Source organism: Daphnia pulex, chromosome 4, assembly GCF_021134715.1.
Source record: "Daphnia pulex isolate KAP4 chromosome 4, ASM2113471v1".
NCBI lineage: Eukaryota > Metazoa > Arthropoda > Branchiopoda > Diplostraca > Daphniidae > Daphnia > Daphnia pulex.
In genome coordinates, this window is record NC_060020.1 from 5,918,310 (window position 1) to 5,939,317 (window position 21,008).

General features: G+C 38.2%; 4 protein-coding genes across 10 annotated transcripts; 1 reads left to right on the forward strand and 3 right to left on the reverse strand.

Moving 5' to 3' along the window:
* Nucleotides 1-222: 222 nt before the first annotated feature.
* Nucleotides 223-4,616, reverse strand: LOC124192756 (protein O-mannosyl-transferase 2-like). The gene is made up of 17 exons (XM_046586231.1): nucleotides 4,241-4,616; nucleotides 3,890-3,989; nucleotides 3,371-3,472; nucleotides 3,207-3,291; nucleotides 3,036-3,140; nucleotides 2,859-2,967; nucleotides 2,678-2,786; nucleotides 2,437-2,596; nucleotides 2,177-2,366; nucleotides 1,771-2,096; nucleotides 1,557-1,708; nucleotides 1,409-1,497; nucleotides 1,193-1,341; nucleotides 966-1,125; nucleotides 728-868; nucleotides 542-653; nucleotides 223-475 (listed from the first exon to the last, which is right to left on the reverse strand). Exons 2-17 carry the CDS (start codon nucleotides 3,976-3,978, stop codon nucleotides 370-372), a joined length of 2,184 nt encoding a protein of 727 aa, XP_046442187.1. The 5' UTR covers nucleotides 3,979-3,989; nucleotides 4,241-4,616; the 3' UTR covers nucleotides 223-369.
* A 154-nt stretch (nucleotides 4,617-4,770) lies between these two features.
* Nucleotides 4,771-8,965, reverse strand: LOC124192757 (protein O-mannosyl-transferase 2-like). Its single transcript, XM_046586232.1, has 17 exons — nucleotides 8,868-8,965; nucleotides 8,383-8,556; nucleotides 8,043-8,144; nucleotides 7,879-7,963; nucleotides 7,744-7,800; nucleotides 7,631-7,675; nucleotides 7,407-7,515; nucleotides 7,154-7,259; nucleotides 6,907-7,066; nucleotides 6,632-6,821; nucleotides 6,238-6,557; nucleotides 5,925-6,165; nucleotides 5,704-5,852; nucleotides 5,477-5,633; nucleotides 5,261-5,401; nucleotides 5,079-5,178; nucleotides 4,771-5,000 (listed from the first exon to the last, which is right to left on the reverse strand). Exons 2-17 carry the CDS (start codon nucleotides 8,496-8,498, stop codon nucleotides 4,895-4,897), a joined length of 2,184 nt encoding a protein of 727 aa, XP_046442188.1. The 5' UTR covers nucleotides 8,499-8,556; nucleotides 8,868-8,965; the 3' UTR covers nucleotides 4,771-4,894.
* A 288-nt stretch (nucleotides 8,966-9,253) lies between these two features.
* On the reverse strand, nucleotides 9,254-13,932 carry LOC124192761 (protein O-mannosyl-transferase 2-like). Of its 2 annotated transcripts, none has more exons than XM_046586241.1 (17): nucleotides 13,696-13,932; nucleotides 13,397-13,589; nucleotides 13,024-13,126; nucleotides 12,688-12,789; nucleotides 12,530-12,614; nucleotides 12,365-12,469; nucleotides 12,151-12,259; nucleotides 11,966-12,074; nucleotides 11,729-11,888; nucleotides 11,465-11,654; nucleotides 11,037-11,362; nucleotides 10,710-10,861; nucleotides 10,332-10,632; nucleotides 10,110-10,266; nucleotides 9,888-10,028; nucleotides 9,680-9,791; nucleotides 9,254-9,605 (listed from the first exon to the last, which is right to left on the reverse strand). In XM_046586241.1, the coding sequence occupies exons 2-17, from the start codon at nucleotides 13,542-13,544 to the stop codon at nucleotides 9,506-9,508; spliced, it is 2,400 nt and encodes a 799-aa protein (XP_046442197.1). In that variant the 5' UTR covers nucleotides 13,545-13,589; nucleotides 13,696-13,932; the 3' UTR covers nucleotides 9,254-9,505. The 2 variants fall into 2 exon arrangements, with proteins under 2 accessions (XP_046442197.1, XP_046442198.1); XM_046586242.1 differs by having other exon boundaries at nucleotides 10,332-10,480; nucleotides 10,544-10,632; nucleotides 13,397-13,923.
* A 2,145-nt stretch (nucleotides 13,933-16,077) lies between these two features.
* Nucleotides 16,078-20,902, forward strand: LOC124192760 (neutral alpha-glucosidase AB-like). Of its 6 annotated transcripts, none has more exons than XM_046586237.1 (15): nucleotides 16,078-16,152; nucleotides 16,459-16,595; nucleotides 16,654-16,890; nucleotides 16,955-17,131; nucleotides 17,417-17,521; nucleotides 17,839-18,093; nucleotides 18,152-18,253; nucleotides 18,323-18,712; nucleotides 18,815-19,098; nucleotides 19,155-19,297; nucleotides 19,364-19,871; nucleotides 19,938-20,089; nucleotides 20,155-20,268; nucleotides 20,346-20,455; nucleotides 20,526-20,902. In XM_046586237.1, exons 2-15 carry the CDS (start codon nucleotides 16,483-16,485, stop codon nucleotides 20,725-20,727), a joined length of 2,892 nt encoding a protein of 963 aa, XP_046442193.1. In that variant the 5' UTR covers nucleotides 16,078-16,152; nucleotides 16,459-16,482; the 3' UTR covers nucleotides 20,728-20,902. The 6 variants fall into 6 exon arrangements, with proteins under 6 accessions (XP_046442193.1, XP_046442191.1, XP_046442195.1 ...); XM_046586235.1 differs by having other exon boundaries at nucleotides 16,084-16,152; nucleotides 16,476-16,595; XM_046586234.1 differs by having other exon boundaries at nucleotides 16,137-16,324.
* Nucleotides 20,903-21,008: the final 106 nt, after the last annotated feature.

Consider the following 21,008-nt stretch of genomic DNA (forward strand, 5'->3'; position numbering starts at 1 on the left):
TGCATAGCTCATAACTGCGCCCAAGCGATTTTGCCCCCTCCCAAGTTCCCCTTTTTATTTAGCTATCAGAATTTCCTTTGTTTAAATATCGGAATACGCGACCTTGCGCAAATATTTTGCGCTTCTTTAAAGTAAAAATATAAATAAGTTCATTGTTTGTTTCATGGTGATTTCATCATCAGTTTCTTTAAGAGAAAATAATAATTTAAACAAAGACACAAAAACTTGTGCTGATGTTTAATTTTGTTCAAACCGGATACCAACTATGCTAAACAAAGAAGTTGTAAAAGATAAAAATCAAGAGATTCACGGGGGTTATGGGCATGAAAGAAAACTGCCATTTAAAAAAAGTGAATTCGTCGATCATTCTTAAAATTCCCAGGTTTCAAGCCAACGCATTCCGTGCATTGTTGAGTTGGGCTCGGTTGAAGGTCCGCTACTCATTCCGTATGTGAGCGGGGCAAACAAGTAAAAGCTAAAATTTAGAATACATTTTAACAATTAGAACTCAATTCTCTTGGAATTATTAATTTGAATAAACCTGTAAACAAGTGCTGACACGATCACACCAACTAGCATGTGGTAAGCACTGTTTCGTATTCCGGACGGTAGGAGCTCCGGAATCGATTCCACCAAATAGTCAATAACGACTCCTAATATAAACAGAGAAAAATGAGATAAAACGGACTCAAAAGAGGCGAAGAGTCAAACCAAATTAATAAATTACCTGACATCATGCTGGAAAACAGCAAAGCAGGGAAATAATGATGGAAATAAAGAATACGACCCATTCCCCAAAATGGGACATAGTGCAACAACCATCCAATGTAGAGCCATCCGCACGCAGACAGAGCTCTTTCCTGCAACGCTGTTGATACAAAGAGAACAATAAGCCATTTATTATTTAAATCAATACAGATGCCTAATTAAAAATCCTGTCTAGTGGGAAACAAAGATGCACTTACCCAATTGTCGAGGAGACGAAATTATACCCCTCCTATCTCGAATAGACTTGACGGCAAAAAGTGTCAAGTAAAAGCCCATAAAAACTAAATTGCTCCACCAGATGATTGGATTACCCAAGAGATAAATTTTGACTCCTTCACCAGCTGAGAAAAATTGACCCTACAAAACGTTCAGTTCAAATTATAAATAACCGCAATCTGATATTTATTATTCTTGCTCAACTTACTCTCAGATTAATGGGCCACATCCAAGGTCTTGAGGTCAATTCACCATCTTTGGGTTTGAGACCCGCATTTCCACTGAACATGACAGCATGAGCTTCGAGGAAGCGTTGAAGGAAGTTGAGTTTGTAGGCGCTGAACGAAACGTTGGGCACTGTAACCAAAACAATACAATTTTCAGTTATTTTTGTTTAGTAAAGCGAAATGTCAAAATTCCTTACGGCGGGGAAAACGATTGTCTTCTACGTTCCAAACGGCAGCCCCATCGCGGAGATTAGGATTGCAAGTGACCTCTTGTTGTTCATAACCCCTATAATCATGCAATCATAATAAGAGAGAACAAATAATAATAATAAGTAGTAATCATACCATTTGGGCAGTGTCTTTTTAGTGGTTGAGAGAACACAATTCTGTAGATAGTGAACAAGTTTGAACTTGTGACGCATAGTTTCCAATGGTTCATTCTCAGCTCCGCTTTCAATGACTAAGCGCCAAACATCATTAGCATCGCCTGTTCCGTTCTTCAAAAATAAAATAAAAATTTACACAAACATTACAACTAATTATGGAGAATAGAACATACTTCTCCATATCCTGTGACTTGATAATGCTTTCGAGAAACCGGGGCCGGTTCTTTATGGGAATGCAAATTACGCCTTGTTGGACGATGTTCAAGCCGGATCAAGTCACCGTTGCGCACAAGTTCAATAGGATCGGAACTATTCCAAAGCGGCGTAGGTTTGTTGAATTTCTTGATGAACCACCGATTATTACCATCTTTATGAGAATAAGTCGTGACTTGCTGTTGCTTAGCTCCAACTCCAGCGGGGTAGAGATGCATGTGTGAATGCAAATATCCACCACCAGTTACACTGTTTTTCAAGGTCAACAACGATCCATAAGCCACTTCTGCATTTTTAACGAAAGGAAAAACGGATCGTTCAATTATTCTCCGATTACAGAAATTGAAAATGCTACTGATAATGTACCGCGAGGTGTGCTAGCATTGTGCAGAAAATTTCCTTCGAGATGTGTTTGGAAGGCGGAGCTGAAGTATCCATCACCCGGGCCACTCAGGTACAAAACTTGCAGATGGATGTAGAAAATGCCCATATATAGTACGACTGGAAACGCAATCAAACATAACGCCCTCGCCATAAAATGTTTAACGGTGTAACTCTAAATGAATCAAAAATAGATCAATTTTACTAAGAGAGAGAATTTCAAAAAAATTGGCAGAAATGCATACCACAGGACGTGAGAGATCGCCAAGAATTTCCCAAAGATCTGCGATGGCTCGGAATCCGACAAGAAAAACAACAAAGACACCGACGAATTTGACGGCAACTGAACCAACCAACATGGCCCCTGTAGCCGACAGCCAGAACCACCAGGGAAAACTAAAAGCCCTGCGATTCAAAAATAAAATAAAATACAAAATGCATAAACACATTAATATAAGTACAGAGATCAGATAATGAAAATCTTACCGATCACGTTGATTGTGGAACTTGACTGTGGCGTAGACGGAAGCAGATATGAAGAATAGCAGAGGAGGATCCAATAAAATGTATCGATTCAGCGTAAGCATACCATGGTCTAAAGAAAAGAAGAAAAATATTTTACTTGAAAAGTTGTACATTTAGAAAAATGAATCGATGGGAATATTACCTAAAAGAATTGAAATGCCAGCAAAAGTAGCAGCTGAAAGGGAAAAAGTCATTTCCCACACAGTCAAAAAGGAAAGAGGGACCAAAAGAGCTCCCATTATGGCACAACCCTGGAATCGAACGTGAAAAAAACATTTGTGAGACTGAGAAGAGAATTTTCCAATCAAAGAAAACATACCGCTCGCATTCCCATGTAAGGATAATCTTCATATTTGTCTCCAGGTTTCTCAAAGGCAAAAGTAGCGTTGTACCCGTCCAGATAACCAAAAAGGCCAATAAGCATCTAGAAATTTAAACACAAACGTTAGACAAATTATGAATGTTAAAATTGTCTCAGAGATAAAATTACCTTGCCAAGTGGGGGATGAACATCGAAAAAGAAAGTTCGGTTGATGTAGTAGCCTCCAAATTTTCCAAAATGAGTCTCATCCCAGCTACAATGATAAAAAAATATTATTGAATCGACTCGGAATCGACAACCTTTATGGATAAAATCTGCATATTCTTTTTTACCAAATATGGTCAGGTTGATCGAGCTTGTAGAAGCGAGTTGCAGCCGTTGCGATTAAAATCAGTCCAAATAAAGTCCACCACATTCCGGCGTTATTTTTTCCACTATTATTCAAGAAAAATTGTAATTATTTTCCTAAGTAAATCAGCTGTCTAAATTTAAGGCTCTCATAAGTCAAGTGAGCGCAGCCTATTTATGTATTCTGTTAAAATTCGTATGTTTTTTAAGCAATCTTTCTACATTCGAGTTTTGAAACTGGATGTCCGCATCCAGCTCTTATTAATAAAAGTGACAAAATTTCATACTTGTGAGCAAGTTTTAGCAACACGGTTACATTTTCCTAATTCGTATCTTTAAAAAAATTTATGTAAAAGTTTTAGGGTTGTTGCCATGAGCATCCGCCCAGATTTCCACATAAGAATACAAATAAAGCTGGCCTGGCCGTCTGGCTCGCAGGTGTGAACGATCTGGGCAGCTAGCCCGTGCACTCGCTCAAGGACACACTTAGCGCGGTCGCTCACCTGTCATGCGCCGCATCCCGGTGTAGTTTCTTTGGCTTTTCACTTGACCTTGAAGCACACGCCGATGTAGCATCCTCGGCTTTCGTCATTTTTTTTCGACCTTTCAAAATGAAATATAATGCTTACGATGATGTAAAATTGTAAATGTTTTAATATACATGACAATATGATGTTATCCATACAATACGATACTATATAAGATGAGACAATGACATTTGTAAATTACAACTACAAATTTTGTGTCAACAACAAATTAATGTGTGTTCAATCAACAAAAAAACATTTGAATGCTGAATTGTTTTTGGTACAACATAAGTTGTCATCAAGTTGAGAAAAGTAAGAAATTTTTACCTGCAGAATCGTCAGTGAAAATTGAAAATGACCTACAGCAAAGGAAGGCAAAAGTGAGACTGCTTCCTTAGAGCTAGAGAGTCACAGTTTGACAAGGGGAGCCAAAATTTAACTCCAAGCACGATTGGAAATGCCCGCGGCGTATGAAATTCCAAGCAGGGTTAAAAGCACCAAGAGACACAGGCACAGCCCACAGGACTTGAACCAGCAAAAATGATTATCATTATGCAATCTGAGATGCTGGTTGTTGTTGATTACATACAGAATTTGATTTCTTTTGACAGTCTAAGTTTTTTTACTGCCTACACTTCTTCTTTTTCTTTTTTTCTCTTTGACAGCAAAAAGTGGGCTCAATGTATACAACATTTTGAAAACAAAAGTGACACCTAGCGAGCATCACCTAAACTTGGCGTTCTAAGAAATTCAAAAATCAAAACAACGATTCTTCTTACACAACCCAACAAAACAGTTTTATCTAGTTAATAATTATTAATACAGCCCATGTATGCTGTTGAAATGTTTTAATGAGAAAGAGTTAAGTAAAATGTATTTCAATTTTCTTAATGTCCATTAAAAAAATTTTGAAATCTATAACACACTCATAAATGTTGAATATGCCTCATGGTGAAATTCTTTTCCTTGTAAATTGTCCAGCTAAAATTCCCAACTAGGTATCCATTTCATGCCATACATTTGCGAGTCATTGTATTGGGATGGCCGGTTAGGATATCCGTAAGTAATTGGAGTAAATAAGTAGAAGCTATAAAATAAAGAAAGAGATTTTAGAAACTTTTGAGTTTAAACCATTTAAAATATGCATAAAAAATTAATTGTATACCTGTAGAAATATATTAAAATTAGCCCACTTATAAAGTATGTATAAAACTTTCGAGAAATTTTGTCCGAAAAAGTTTCCAAAAGATAGTGCAGCATCATTCCTACGTTAAAAAGTGAATGTATCCAAATTGAGGTGAGAGATTAATGCAAATAAAAGGTTGAAATCAAACATTTTTTTCTTACCTGAAATCATGTTGGAGAAGAGGAGAGCCGGGAAATAATGATGAAAATATAAGATGCGTGCCATTGGCCAAAATGGAGCGTAGTGACATAGAAAGCCAATAAATAGCCATTTGCACGTATTCAGTGTTCTCCTTTGCAACACTAATAATTCCGTAAATAAATTTTTGAACAAATCCAATTAAGAAAAATACAGATTGTACATGTTATGACACTTACTCATTTGCTTGTCAGACAAAACAACGGAGCGCTTCTCGATGACGGCATTCACGACCCAGAGAATAAAGTAAAAGAAGAAGCACAGACAGTGTCCCCACCAGATGATTGGATTGCCGAGAAGGTAGATCACTGATCCCTCCACTGAAAAGAACTGACCCTGTGGAACAAAAGTGAAACGTTCAAAGTACACAGAGTTGCGTGTGAATTCACGTCCGCTTCTACTATACCCTGAAGTTGATGGGCCACATCCACGGTCTGGACTGAAAATCACTTATCCTGGGTCTGAATCCGGCGTTGCCCATAAACATATTCTGATGTGACTCGATGAATCGCTGGAGGAAACTCAGCTCGTATATAGTGTAGCTCACATTTGGAACTATATAAGACGAAAAAGAGCGATATGGTCACTTTGTATGAACTTATAATGAAAAATTATAATTCAACATACGGCGTGGATAGCGGTTATCGTCGATGTGCCAGTAGGCGCGGTCGTCGTGAATTTTCGGATTGCAAGCCACTTCAGCAGAGCCGAACCCCCACTCGGGCAAATTCTTAGTCGTCGAAGTAAGGACGCACTTGTTGTTTGGGCTCACCAACCGGAAGCTGTGTCGCACTATTTCCAGAATTTCGCCTTCTGCAGCACCTTCGATTTCGATTCGCCAGAAATCATCGTCGTTACCTTCACCTTTCTATTCCATCGAAAAGAAAATTTAACAAATGATTTAATTGAAGAGTGAATGCAGTTAGAATCAAGGGCTTACCACTCCGAAACCAGTCACTTGGTACATTTTATTCGAAATAGGCGCTGGTCCTCTGTGAACGTGAATATTGCGCCCTGTTGTTCGATGCTCGATCCGAACCAAATCCCCGTTACGGACAAAGTCGATAGGATCGGTAGCGTTCCAAAGCGGAGATGATTGGTTGTGTCTTTTGATGAACCATCGGTTGTTTGGATCTCTGATATAGACCGTAGTGATTTGCTGCTGTCTAGCGCCGACCGGATATAGCTGTCGATGTGAATGAAGATATTGACCCTCAAGAACGTTATTCTTCAGCCTGATAACAGCTCCATATGCAACCTCTAAATTTAGATTTGAAATGACATGTTGAAATGATGGCGGTTCAAATAAAATCAATTTATAAAAACATAAATACCTCTAGGACCAGTAGAGTTGTGGAACATATTGCCTTTGAGACTGACTTGGAAAGCAGAACTGTAAAATTCATCTTCTTCTCCACCAAGATGAAGAATTTTCAAATGAACGTAAAATATGGCGACATACAAAGCGACAGGAAGCGCAATAAGACACAGAGCTCTTGCAAGGAAATGTTTAACTGTATAAATCTAAAATTCCAGAGAGAAAAGGGGTGTGTTAAGAGTAAATGATGTTGTGGGATTTTTTTTCGCATATAAGCGTTAACTAATTTACCACTGGCCGTGACATATCGCCAAGAATAATCCACAAGTCGTAGATGGCTCGAATTCCCACCAAGAAAACGAGAAACAATCCAACAAATTTGATGCTGAAAGCTCCCGCCATAAATATGCCCGTTGATGATAACCAGAACCACCAGCGAAAACTAAAAGATCTGTGGAGCAAAAAGAAAAAGAAATAATGCTTATAATGCATACAAACAACCTTTTTTGAAGTGACCACGTAACGTTTGCAATGATACCTTTTTTGTTGGTTGAAATGAGCCATAGAAAAGACAGTAGCTGCAATGAAGAACAGCATCAGCGGATCAAGAAGTATAAAGCGATTCAACACCACCAACGAGTTGTCTATTGAAAGTAAAGAAAATGAATCATTCATCATCTTTTCAGGAAATTAAAAATTGCAGTCTAAAACTTAATTTGTCCACCGTGTCAGATGCGACGATTTTTTATTAATGCAACTTAATTTTTTAAAGTCTGAGGAATCTTATTTACCAAAAATTAAGCAAAGGGCAGTGAAGGTGGATGCTGGTAACGATGAAGTCATTTCCCACATTGACAGGAAGGAGAGAGGAACTACTAAAGCTCCCATTATCGCACAACCCTATAAAAAAATCAATTTTGTGAAGTAGTTCTATATTTTTCCAATGAATAATTTCATTTAAAAACAAGCATAACCTAAAATAAAATCGGGCAAATATTCAGCAATGTTTACTTACTATACGCATTCCCATGTAAGAGGCGTCTCCGTATTTTTTCCCGACCTAATATTTATATTCATTTTAATAATTATGAATGTTTAGTGATGCGCAAGTAATTTATATTAACCTACCTCAAACCAAAAGGAACCGTCGTATCCATCCAAGTACCCAAATAATGCAATAATCATCTACATAAGTAGGTTTAAAAGTCACATTAGATTTTAAATAATCATAAAAGATCCTTTAATTGAATATTTAGACAGTACTTTGCCCAGAGGAGGATGAACGTCAAAGAAGAAAGTTCGTTGAAGATATTGATTTGCGTGCCTTCCGAAATGTGTCTCATCCCAGCTACCGAGATCACGCCATCACCCATAAAAATTTTATTACGAGTTTTTTTATTGACTTCTTTAAAATCAATTAAACTTACCAAACTTGTTCTGGATAATGTAATTTGTAAAACCGGACAGCTACCGTAGCTACCATCAAAACAATAAATATGGTCCACCATACTTTGCCGCTGGAGTTCTCCCTTTGAAACGAGTAAATAATATTCCATCACGTCGTCCATCAGCAGCCTCAAATGGCCTCAAGGCTATACAACATATATATTTGGGTTTCTCTTATATTTATATGTGCGCATCAATCATGCGAGGTAAGCAGAGGGACTTGGCATTTGTAATTACGTGATGAGGTGCATCGGATGAAAAGGAGCGTGCATGACGGAACACAAACATTTCAAGGTGAAGAATAGTCTGAAGGTCGCTTACCTGAACTGTTGAGTGAATTCTGGCCGAGAGTATGGCTTAGAGGAAGATTGCTTGTCGAGGCATTTGATGGGGGGTGAATCTACGGAACGCGTTGATGGACTTTCTTTTTCTTTCATGGTTCCGATGACGTGGAATACGTAAAACGTCGCAAATGTAGAACTAGAGGTTGATATACTGTGTCGAGAAAAACAAATAAGAACCAGGTTAGCTAGTAGCCCACGATAACAAAATAATAAGTTTAATCTAAAAAAATTAATTAAATTAATGGCAAATACTGTTGTATAAACATACAAACTTAAAATCAATATACCGGTAAGTTTCCCATATTGATTGAGATTTTTACAATGCTTTAGCTAGATTTATGAATAGGTAATTTGCTAGGTATTTTTTAAATTAAGGTCTAAGTGTAGCAAATACCGCTATTAATCAATATTTCAAAACCAACTTTAATTAAAGATTAAAAAAAAAAGTTTAATGAGACTTACTGTATTCCTACGGTTTGCCCTGTATTCCCACAGCTTCACCGCAAGAGCGATGATGAAGTACTGCTGCCGTAAGCCTCTCAGACAAATATCTCTGCTCTGTTATCTGTGCAAGTAACGCTTGATAGCCTTGAGGCCGGTCGATGTTTCCACTATTTTTAAGGATTTCAGCGCTAACGGAAATATATTGACTGTTTATTCATGCAGGTTTAAATTACTCCGAATCGGCATGTCCTTATTACTTTATCACTGATGAAGTAACTTATAATGCTGACTACACGTATAAGCGCGGGAAAATGTATGGTCTTTAAATATTTAACTTGTGCGCAAACTGCGCATACATTTGATTCGAATGAAACGGAATAAAAAAGAAAACGTTCTCAAAATAGTTCCACGTAAAACATTTATTATTCAGATTGTGTGCTAGCATTGCGGTTGATTAGCTCACCAACACAATGAAGCAATGGTCAATTCAAGCACGATTCATGTTATTTAATTACAGCGAAATAAATTCGACTTCAAGATTTTATTGATTGATGGATCGTGAATTTGAATTTGGATGAAATTTGCTGTTAACGGGATCTGACCAAACACGATAATACTGTTTTAAAGAAGAAATTACTATTAACTACTGGATTTTTTTAGAATTCCCAAGTAGATAGCCAATGTAAATGGTGCATGGTAGAATTTGAATCCGCATATCTCACTAATCCGTACACAAGTGGTGAGAATAAATAAAAACTAACAGAAAGAAAACAAACAAACAAACAAATTAATAAGCCTGATTGAAACAATTATCGCATTGAAAGAATCACCTGTAAAATAAAATCACCAGTGCTCCGGATAAAATGGAAATGTATGTTGAGTTGAACATTTTTTGAGGCAGGGAAAGAGGAATGGACTCCATTGCATAATCAAGAAGAATTCCTAAAGAAATGTTTGTAGAAAAATAGCGATAGGTGTCAATACAACACCTTACATCATCGTTATAAGATTAGGTGACATAGGTCTTTATTAGCCTACCTGTCATCATGCTCGAAAAAAGCAATGCAGGAAAGTAATGATGAAAGTAGAGTACGCGAGTCATTCCCCAAAATGGAAGGTAGTGGAGTAACCAACCGAGCCAAAGCCAACCGCAAGCAGATAGTGCTCTATTCTGCAACACTGATTGCGCAACAAATATAAATTAAAAATTTAAGTTTCATATTTTATAGCAATTGATTGATGAAGCAAATTTATTCTCACGGATTTCTCTCGGCGTCATCACCACTCCTCTTTTTTCTCGAACTCCAACAGACACCCACAGAATTATGTAAAACACCATGAAGACTAAATTACCCCACCAGATGATGGGATTGCCTAATAAGTAAACCTGCAATTTGCCTCCAGAAAAGAACTGACCCTACACAGGTTGATTAAATTTCATTATTGACTGTCTCTATTTTATTTTAGATTTTGCTTCAATACCCTTAAATTAATTGGCCACATCCAAGGCTTAGAAGTAGCTTCTCCTTCTTTCGGTTTTAAGGCAGAATTGCCATTGATTAAAACAACGTGCGATTCGATAAAACGCTGAAAGAAGTTTTTCTCGTACGAGCGGAAAGAAACGTTGGGAACTGAAAATGAAATGAAATCAATTAACCAAGCCATTTTTAAATAAAAGTTAAAACACGTTTTACGGCGAGGGAAGATGTTTTCCTCGATATTCCAAATCGCATTAGGGTCTCTCTTATTTGGGTTACAGGTTACTTCATCTTGTTCAAAGCCCCTAAACATCCGAATCATTTTGATTAGAAAATGTGAAATGAAACCTGGGCGGAAAAACTCTCTGTTATTCGTTCTTACCATGCGGGAAGTTTCTTTTTCGTGCAAGTTAAAGCACATCCCAAATTGTAGTGAATCAATCTAAAACGATGAACCATTGTTTCCAGTACTTGATTTTGTTCGCCGTCTTCAATTTCCACGCGCCAAATGTCATTGGTATCCCCAACTCCATCCTAGAATTATAACAAATTAGTTTGACATGTGTTATTACGTCACGGTTGGGGTCGGAGGGTGGGAGAAAATTTTACATGGGTCTGAAAGGTGAAAAGGGGAAAAGACGGAATGGGTGAGATAACTTTTGAACGGCCTCCTCCATGAGAAGAAATTTAAAATTGGGGCCATACTAACCAGTCCATATCCGGTGACTTGAAACTGTTTGATTGTAATGGGGGCCAATACTCTGTGCGCGTGCAAATTTCGACCAGTTACAAAATGTTCGAGTCGCAGCAAATCTCCGTGTCGCACGAAATCCACAGGTTTTGTGCTGTTCCAACTCGGAGGCATTTTGTTGTGTCTTTTGATATGCCACTGATTGTTTTCGTCCTTGTGCGCATAGGTGGTGATTTGCTGTTGGCCTCCTCCGATTTCTTCTGGGTACAAATGATCGTGAGAGTGCAAATAGGCACCACTCGTAACAGAATTTTTCAGCGTTAAAATTGCGCCATAGGCAACCTCTGTGAGCACATAAGAACAAATAGATGAATGCCATGTTAATCATTTTCGCTTACGTTGTTTCCATAGTTAAAAATATTCAATAATTAATACTATATATTCACCTCTTGGTGTACTGCCATCATGGAGGTAGTTTCCTTTGAGACCGACCTGAAAAGCCGAACTGTAAAATCCGTCTCCCGGTCCGCTATTATTTAGCACCGCCAAATGGATATAAAAAATGCCCATGTACAACAATGTTGGAATGACAATCAGACATAAAGCCCGGGCCATAAAATGCTTCACGGTGTAAGTCTGTACGTTCAATATAGAATTATTAGGTAAGGAGCCGTGCAAGAGATGTTGTAAAAATGATGCCAAAAGAATACCACGGGGCGTGAAATATCTCCAAGAATTTCCCACAAATCCGCAATGGTACGAAATCCGACGAAGATGACGACAAATATTCCAACAAATTTTACGGCGACGGAACATGATAGCATAACGCCCATGGAAGACAGCCATAACCACCACGGCAAACTGAACGGTCTGTTAAATAAGAATGAACATTATAAGGCACATACTAAAAATAAAAAGAATTAAAAAAAAAAGATTTCAGATCTTACCGATGCCTCTGATTATGAAATTTAACCATTGTGTAGACTGACGCAGAGATAAAAAATAACATTGGCGGATCCAGCAGAATGAAGCGGTTCAATGTCAACATTCCGTGATCTAACAGCATTGAAATAGATTCCGTATTTATTGACGCCCGATATATTTTCTAGAACTAGAAAATTATAACGCGTACCCAAGAGAATCAGCAAACCGCTTAATGTAGAAGCTGGAAGGGAGAAAGTCATCTCCCATACAGTCAGAAAGGAGAGAGGAACCAAAAGAGCTCCCATCACAGCACAGCCCTAAATAGGAAATTGATTAAGAGTTCCATTATTAATGAAAAATAATTGAGAACGGAAACGAGACCATAAGAATGTGGGTGGTGATCCTATTTAATGTGAACTTACTATTCGCATTCCCATGTATTGGTGATCTTCGAATTTATCTCCTGGTTTATCAAAATGAAAGGATCCGTTGTAGCCATCAAGGTATCCGAAGAGTCCAATAAGCATCTAATAATTTTAAGATTACAAACTAGCTCAATTTAAAAAAATACCTATACGAAGTTATACCTTTCCAAGTGGAGGATGCACGTCAAAAAAGAATGTCCGGTTGATGTAAAAATTTGCATATTTCCCAAAATGTGCTTCATCCCAACTGTAATTTTAAAATGCTATCTGGTGATTAATAATCGATGCCAATGTCATCAAATTCAATTTAATGGCATTACCAGACGTGATCTGGCTGGTCGAGTTTATAAAATCTGGTAGCAACCGTGGCTATCATCAACAGGGCAAACACTCTCCACCAAATCTTATTGCTGCTGCCATCCCTTAAAGGTAAAAAATGATTAAATTCATCTCCTCTTTTCAAGGTTATGCGCTCTGCCCCCTTGTGATGAAATGTATCAAGACCGAGACCCATCAATCATCTATCCATCAGCTGGAAGAAAATCACGGCAACTTGACTTTGGAATAATAAGGTGGGGTGGATTGCAATTGGATAGGGGAAATAATAGGTTTTTCAAGGTTAAGGGATTTTAGAAAATATGTGATAGGTCGCTCACCTAAACTGATCCAGAAGCGGAAGACACAAAGATTCGTGGTTCTTCATTTGCTTGGATTTTACGGGATTTTCGGGATTTTTTAGACGGCAATCAGTGGACATCGCTATAATTGAATTCATCCACATGAGTTATTGAATTACACATTTATGATTTAGTTTAATCTAACAATATTTAATAAAGAAAAACATATTTCACAACATTATGAACAACCTAATGAAATCAATAATAAAAACAAACTGATCTAATAAAGACAGTACTTATCTAGGCCTACTGATACAAATACTCAAATGAATCGAAATGAACGATTTTATATATTTCCAGCAGCTAATAGGAATATAATAATATAGCCTACAAATGTATTTTGATGACTTACCTTTAGAAATGCAGTCTCTTTTATTACTTGAGAAACTCAGATGGAATACTGCACATTGCTTGGTAACACTAGTATGGGAGTCTCTCAAATGCGGTTTGAAATGTTGAGTTATGTACATCCAAAATCTAGGGAATAAAAAGTATCTCATTCCGAGAGGAAAGAGGGCGGTACTAAGGGACTAGAAATGGGTGGGCTTAAACAAGGAAAAAAGCAAGAAAATGGGGTATGAGTAAAACTACATGCCTTCATGATGAAAGAAAGAACTCTTATATATAAGGCTCTGTAGAAAATTGTGTTACCATGTTGTGACTTATTTCAGGAAGTGCAATAGCTCTTTTTTCGCACGTGGAAGTCTCCATACCGTGTTAAATTTGATCGTTTTACAGTGAATGTTGACAAGCTCCCAAAAGTGGGTGCTCTCTCATTTTCTTGCATTTATAGACATTCAATTCAGAATTGGGGACCAACACATTGGAATTCATGGTTGGATTTTCGTATTTCCATAACAAACGAAATTTGCAGGAGTTTTTTAAAATAAGAACATACCGAAGAAGGCGAAGAGATAACTAGGAGGGGCCACGTTTGCGAATAACCTGGAACAACAGCTACGTAAGGGAAATGTACTGTAAGGTCTAGCGCAAGTTAAATAAAAGAAAAGTGTAAATGGAGCGGGAAAATTTTAAATAAATTTTACAGCATGCGACGAATTAAACGCAAATAAAGTTTTCTTGTAAGTTTGCAAAAAAGGGAGTGCGTTAGCCGGGAGTCGAACCCGGGTCTATTGCTTGGAAGGCAACAATGCTAACCGTTATACCACTAACGCTTGAAAATTGGAGCTTTTTTTCCCTATATACCCAAGTATTTCACCCCGGCGTTTTACCAGGAATGACAAACGAATTTAGCGCAAATAAAGATTTCTTGGAAATTTGTAAAAAAAAAAAAGGGAGTGCGTTAGCCGGGAGTCGAACCCGGGTCTATTGCTTGGAAGGCAACAATGCTAACCGTTATACCACTAACGCTTGAAAATGATAACTTTAATTTCTAATATATCAAACTTGTTTAACACGGCGTCTTTACCAGGGAGGACTCCTTTAAAAGCAGCGAATTAGATGATGTGAATTTGTCCGTAACGCTCTCAAGAAACAGGAAGATTATTTATTAAATAATATTTTAAAAAATTTAAAAGAAAATTAATTGGTTCAGGAATTGTAGATGAATTATTACTTCTTCCGTAAACACTGTCCAACTGGTACCCTAGTAACAATGTTGTCTTTAACAGTGTATGCAGTATGCTTATGACTACAATATAATATTGGATCAAATTGACAAAATTTTTTCCTGTTTTAGTATTTCATCTTTGCTGAGTAACTTAACTACCATTCAACGTACGGAGAGGCTACATTAAAGTTTAATAGCGTAATTTCTATGATTTCGATGATGCTAAGTCGTGTTCAAAGAGAAGCAAGCTCTAACAGCTATAATCGCTAGGGAAAACTAAACCAATGAAAAATGAAACCTTAGCGAGAAAATATTTATCAATTACACATCCTGTTATGAAAAAGTGAAAAATCAAAGTTCAAGTGAATAAAAAGGGAGTGCGTTAGCCGGGAGTCGAACCCGGGTCTATTGCTTGGAAGGCAACAATGCTAACCGTTATACCACTAACGCTTGATATAAATGCGAATTTGAAAGTTATAATGCTTCATCGACAAAAAAAGTTTTCTCACTAAACATTCCGTCCTGTTTCGTAAGAATCATCAACCAAGTAACATTTCTAATACATTAATTTGCTTATTAGCGGCAATTTCTCACTTTTATTTACTAAACACAGTAAATCTAAAAAAATTATAGCCCTGGCTGCCTGGCATTCACTGAAAGCTGACTGAAAGAACAGTTGGTTCGAATTGTTCTACTACCGCAATAAACGGGGGCTAACTAATGCTTACTGCTGCTCCAAAGTCATCGACCAAGACCGATTTTGCTAGAAAGTGGATTGAGAAACTTATAAACGTTAAGAACCAACATTAATGTAATACTTATTGACAAGTCACCCCGAATTGATTAATCAATCAATAATTAAATTTGGCAAAGTATAAGTTACAGTGGACCTTGCTCATTTTGAGGAAGATATTCATACGTATATCACCACGTACTGCCAGGTGTCTGCAAGGGACGATTTAATCAGATTTGCTATCCACGGCTACTATGCTTGGCGATACCCTTGCGTGCTAAACTTGTTTGAAAATATGAAAAGCCTCCTTGATTGAGCATGAAGTGATTCATGAGCTGTTATCTCTATTCTCTATTTGTCTCTGGATCTGTGTTAGTAATTAATTCGTCCATCTTTGGGATATCACGGACACTACATTTAAATTACCGTTAGGTGGCGTATTTTCTTGGTTTTGACAACGAATCATGGCCTACTATAGTCACGGCCCATCATCGTACGCTTCTGTGTGGGACCAATTTTGGGTTCCCTGCCCCTTTCCTGTTGCCATAGTACATAGCCAGAGGGTCGTAAGTATCGGTTTTTGTTCCACGTTTCCGCAGATTCTGTGTCTGGCTTGCATAGTGCGATACTTACGACCCTCTGGCTATGTACTATGGCAACAGGAAAGGGGCAGGGAACCCAAAATTGGTCCCACACAGAAGCGTACGATGATGGGCCGTGACTATAGTAGGCCATGCAACGAATCCAATTCAATAGTTGCTAACTGCTGAGAATTCGGCGCCGTTCATCATCGAAAAAACCGCCGGTAAGTTGATCACACGATTTTCTGCAATAGAAAATCGCTCATAAACGTTCTCTCATGAACGGTTTGTTTATTGCTTAAGTAAGTAGCTCGCAATAAGACTAACATATTAAGTCGTAAACACCTATTCTTTGAATTGAAGAAATCTCGCCTTTGTGACGTGGACGGTATGACGGTATGTTAGACTCGTGACAATCTCATAAATTTTTCTGGGGCTTTTTTAAAGACTTTGGTGTAAAATGACTGCTTTAGTTTATTTTCTCTTTGTTTAAAATTCACATTATTTAATATTTCTGTAAAATTTTATAGTTAAGATTTAAATCCAGGTCCTCAATGGATCATTCCTGGCTTTTATTCACCCTCGTCATATGTGGGGTGACCATTCAATCCTGCATAGCAGTTGATCGTGGTAATTTTAAAACATGTGATCAGAATGCATTTTGCAAGTAAGTTTGAATTTCTTGTTAATGTTATCTCAATACTAATTTAATGCTGTTTTTCAAGACGTCAGAGAGCAACACAGCTTGGAAATTCACCTTGGGAAATTTTGTTGGATAGCTTAAATTCCACCATAAATAGCCTCCAAGTGCAAGTCATCAGCTCTCGCAGTCAAGCAAGACTTCAACTGCAGCTTATAGCGTTGGCTGATTCAACTCTTCATTTACAGCTTGATGAAATCAATCCTATCAAGTTACGTTATAGGTCACAGGAATCCCTTTCTGGAAGTCCACAACTTTCAAGGTACCCCTTCCGATTAAAAACAATATGGTCTGTTTACTTACATTTGCCTTTCTTAATTTCATAGTTTGAAAATCCTGGAGCAATCTAGCGATTCAATATCCCTTTCATTTGGCGGCACTGGCAAAGCTATCCTGCTTGTCAAGCCATTTCGTCTTGATGTCTATGATGGAGACCAACTAGTCATCTCTGTGAATGCAAGGGGCTTACTAAACTTTGAACATCAACGTGTCCGCAAATCCAAGTAATCATTCAATTTGTGACATAATTATCTGCACATCCGCTCTTGAGTAGGAAGTTCGCGGGGATTAATCATTTAGTTATTTTTTCTTATGGTAATCTTCTCACTTTCCATCAACCACAACTTTGTTAACAAGTTCAGGGAAAGCTGTAAAAAAAAATTATGATCTTGAACTATTTACAAGTAGTTTATCATATTGATTAAGATAATTTAGCATATCTTTCGTTAGCGTGTGAAAGACAATCTGTAAATAGGCACGGATTTAGTTTAACGACTGTGATTGGTCAGGTTGTGGGAAGCCATGACCTCAGTTGCCCAAACTGTAGGATCTGTTGGCTCATCCTTACCTGGAAAAGCATATTCGTGGGTGCTACAATGGCTGCCTTGGTCCAGGTAAATCTATCAACCTACGATCCTCCCCCTCTGTAATTAAGCGTTTATTCTGCATATTATGGCTTAACAATGAAAGACTTCCGGTTGGTCTCCACCTATATGTTACATAACCTTGTATCGCTAGGATATTGCGTACTAGCCTCCCACTTAATCCTTTAGATTTGGACCAAGGCAGTTGCCATTTAGTTTGTGCGTTTTTTTTTTCTTTTTTTTTTTTAGTCCGTCAGCAAATAAAGATGCAGTTGCTATTCAGAGTGCTACATTATGCTTAGAAGAATTGCATTTTATAGGGTAAACTCATCTTTCTCCTTTCACAGTGAAGCAGCTGCAACTGAGGCAAACCCTTCTGATCCTGTTGAAGGATTAGAACAGGAAGAAGGCGAAGTAAAGAACCCCGAAGAAAAGCCCCAGGAAGAAGAGGAGCCCGGCCTGTGGGAAGAAACGTTCAAATCTCACGTCGATTCCAAGCCTTACGGTCCCACTTCAGTTGGCGTAGACATCTCTTTCCCCGGCTCTAGGCATGTGTATGGTATTCCTGAACATGCAGATACCTTTGCCTTAAAGCAGACCAAGTATAAATTTGTTTGTGATTTCAAGTCAATGGAAGAAAATAACATTTTTATCTTGTAGAAATGGTGATCCGTACCGTCTTTACAACACCGACGTTTTTGAGTACGAACTCTACAACCCCATGGCTTTGTATGGAGCTGTACCTTTTATGATTGCCAAAAGGTACTTTAATAAAATTTGGCCATTAAAATACTTGCGTTTTACAACGTGTTTCTGGTTTGTGTGCTTCAGGCAACAGGGTGCCGTTGGAGTGTTTTGGAACAACGCAGCTGAAACTTATGTCGATATTGAAGAGTCGTCTTCTGGAAGTGTGGTGTCCTCTCTCATGAATCTTGTATCAGGTGGAGGCAATGAGCCTCACCAGCAGACACATTGGTTCTCAGAAAGTGGAATTATTGATCTCTACATTATGACGGGGCCTACACCGAAGGATGTGGTTCGCCAGTATGGTAGCTTGACGGGTACAACTCCCCTTCCTCAGCGATTTGCACTTGGCTATCACCAGTGCCGTTGGAACTACAACGACCAAGAAGATGTTCACAATGTCGATAAAGGCTTCGATCTCCACGATATACCTTATGATGTTTTGTGGCTTGATATCGAGCACACAGATGGCAAAAAGTAAGTTATTTTAATGACGAAATCAGTTATATTATTTTGTGATGTAAAAATTCTCAAACTAAGTCAATTACTTGCGATATTAATTTTGGCTTTTATTTTAAGGTATTTTACGTGGGACCCGATAAAGTTTCCTGACCCATTAGAAATGGCACAGAACTTGACCGCAAAGGGTAGAAAGTTGGTGACTATTGTCGACCCACACATGAAACGCGATTCGTCCTTCTTTTTCCACGAGCATTGCGAACAGAATGATTTCTATGTCAAAGATAAAGATGGGAAAATTTATGAAGGTTGGTGTTGGCCAGGCTCTGCCAGTTATCCCGACTTTTTTAACCCTAACGTTAGAGATTACTGGGCCTCTCGGTTCGCGTTGGATAAATATGAAGGTACTAAAATTACTCCAATATTGTCATCGATTTTCAATAATTCAGATTCTTCTCAGGTACGTCCTTGGACGTATACACGTGGAACGATATGAATGAGCCATCGGTTTTTAACGGGCCGGAAGTCACTATGCCTAAAGATTGTTTGCACTACGGTGGATATGAGCACCGTGATGTTCACAATATGTACGGCATGATGGTGGTATGTTTCAAATTCCAAACTTGTCTTCTTCTCATACTGAGGCATATTAATCTGTATGAATTTTAGGTGGAGGGTACTATCCGTGGCCAGTTGATGCGTTCTGACTATAAATTACGTCCGTTTGTACTTTCGCGCTCCTTTTTTGCCGGAAGTCAGCGATTTGGAGCTGTTTGGACTGGTGATAACATTGCCGACTGGGAACATTTAGCCATAGCCGTTCCTATGCTTCTCAGCCTTTCTGTCTCTGGTATTCCGTTTTGTGGAGCGGATGTTGGAGGTTTCTTCAATAATCCCAATTCGGAGCTATTGACAAGATGGTACCAAGCTGGTGCGTTCCAGCCATTCTTTCGTGGACATGCTCACCTTCATACAAAACGTCGCGAACCTTGGCTATTTGATGAGCAGACTAACAAACTTATTAAATCAAGCATCAAGCAACGCTATACCTACTTACCTCTTTGGTATACATTGTTTTACGAGCACGAAAAGACTGCCACTCCCCCCATGCGCCCACTCTGGATGGAATATCCGCAAGACGTAGAGACATTCTCTATGGATAATCAATTTTTGTTAGGTAAAACATTTTTTATTTTTCTCTTTGAATTTATGCATGGGAGTAATTATTTTACTTTCGTTTTAGGTGACTCGATTTTGGTGCATCCAGTTGTTCGATCAGGAGAAACGGAAGTCAGTGTTTACTTCCCTGGAGATAATACCCTCTGGTATGAAATCGAGACCTACAAAGTTTATCAAGGCTCTGGGTACCAGACGATTCCAGTGGCAATCAATAAGGTATTAATTATACCTCATCAGATTTTTTACTTTTCAGTGGGTCATGTGGCCATGTGTTTTGTTAGATTCCTGTATTCCAACGAGGAGGTACTATTGTTCCGAAGAAGGAACGTGCTAGACGAGCATCATCTTTAATGGCCAAAGATCCTTATACATTAATTGTGACTTTGGACAAGCAGGTAAATTCAATTCAATATTTGCGGAACGAAATAATTTAATTTAGTTTTTGTAATGATTCAAACGTCATGGAATACAGGGCAAAGCTCAAGGTCGCCTTTACGTAGATGATGGCCAATCTTTGGATTATCAAAAAGGAAGTTACCTAATCCTGGAATTAAGCATGGAAAATCACGTACTTTCATCGAAGTAACTAAACATTTATTTCACAACTAGCAGTTTCACAAGACAAAATAATAACACTGTTTTATTTTTACAGAATTTCAAATCAAGGAGCTTTTGAAACCCCAGAGTTGATTGAAAAAATCGTCATTGCGGGATTAAACCGGTCACCGTCCAGTATAGAAGATAACACAGGTCGAGCTGTCGAATATCGTTATGATACGACTAGCCAGGTATTGGTTCTGAGGAAACCGAATTTATCGGTTTCCAAAGAATGGGATGTCAGTCTCAAAATGTAGAATGTCTGCATCGAATTATTTGTTCGTCGACGCTCTTCATTCACTGGGCAAGGGGTGTTCAAGTAAGAAACAAGAGAAGCTTATTACCTAATCTCTACAGACGATTTGTGCAAACTTTGCTTCTTACCGTTCGATGAAATGAAGTTTCAGAAATACATTTGATTTGTCAAATTTACCGTCATCGAAAGATTTTTGCATTAAAAGCATTCCGAATTTGATTGCGGTCACTTCGGTGCCGCACAAAAAAGGGAGGAAATGACCTGCTTTTGGGGAGAGAAGAA

Bases quoted from the DNA above. Each gene is read 5' to 3' on its own strand.
- LOC124192756 (XM_046586231.1), bottom strand. From the start codon at position 3,978: ATGACGAAAGCCGAGGATGCTACATCGGCGTGTGCTTCAAGGTCAAGT. The intron at 2,097-2,176 runs GTACATTATCAG...TTAAAAATGCAG, and splicing joins CAATGCTAGCACACCTCGCG to AAGTGGCTTATGGATCGTTG. The intron at 1,342-1,408 runs GTAAGGAATTTT...TTTTGGTTACAG, and splicing joins AGACAATCGTTTTCCCCGCC to TGCCCAACGTTTCGTTCAGC.
- LOC124192761 (XM_046586241.1), bottom strand. From the start codon at position 13,544: ATGAGATACTTTTTATTCCCTAGATTTTGGATGTACATAACTCAACAT. The intron at 10,633-10,709 runs GTAAGAACGAAT...TCGGATGTTTAG, and splicing joins AAAAAGAAACTTCCCGCATG to GGGCTTTGAACAAGATGAAG. The intron at 10,267-10,331 runs GTATTGAAGCAA...CAACCTGTGTAG, and splicing joins TGTGGCCAATTAATTTAAGG to GGTCAGTTCTTTTCTGGAGG.
- LOC124192757 (XM_046586232.1), bottom strand. From the start codon at position 8,498: ATGAAAGAAAAAGAAAGTCCATCAACGCGTTCCGTAGATTCACCCCCC. The intron at 7,801-7,878 runs GTACTGTCTAAA...CTACTTATGTAG, and splicing joins TTCATCCTCCTCTGGGCAAA to ATGATTATTGCATTATTTGG. The intron at 5,853-5,924 runs GTATGTTGAATT...CGTCTTATATAG, and splicing joins CGATAACCGCTATCCACGCC to TTCCAAATGTGAGCTACACT.
- LOC124192760 (XM_046586234.1), top strand. The intron at 18,254-18,322 runs GTACTTTAATAA...TGTGTGCTTCAG, and splicing joins CCTTTTATGATTGCCAAAAG to GCAACAGGGTGCCGTTGGAG. The intron at 20,090-20,154 runs GTATTAATTATA...GTGTTTTGTTAG, and splicing joins TTCCAGTGGCAATCAATAAG to ATTCCTGTATTCCAACGAGG.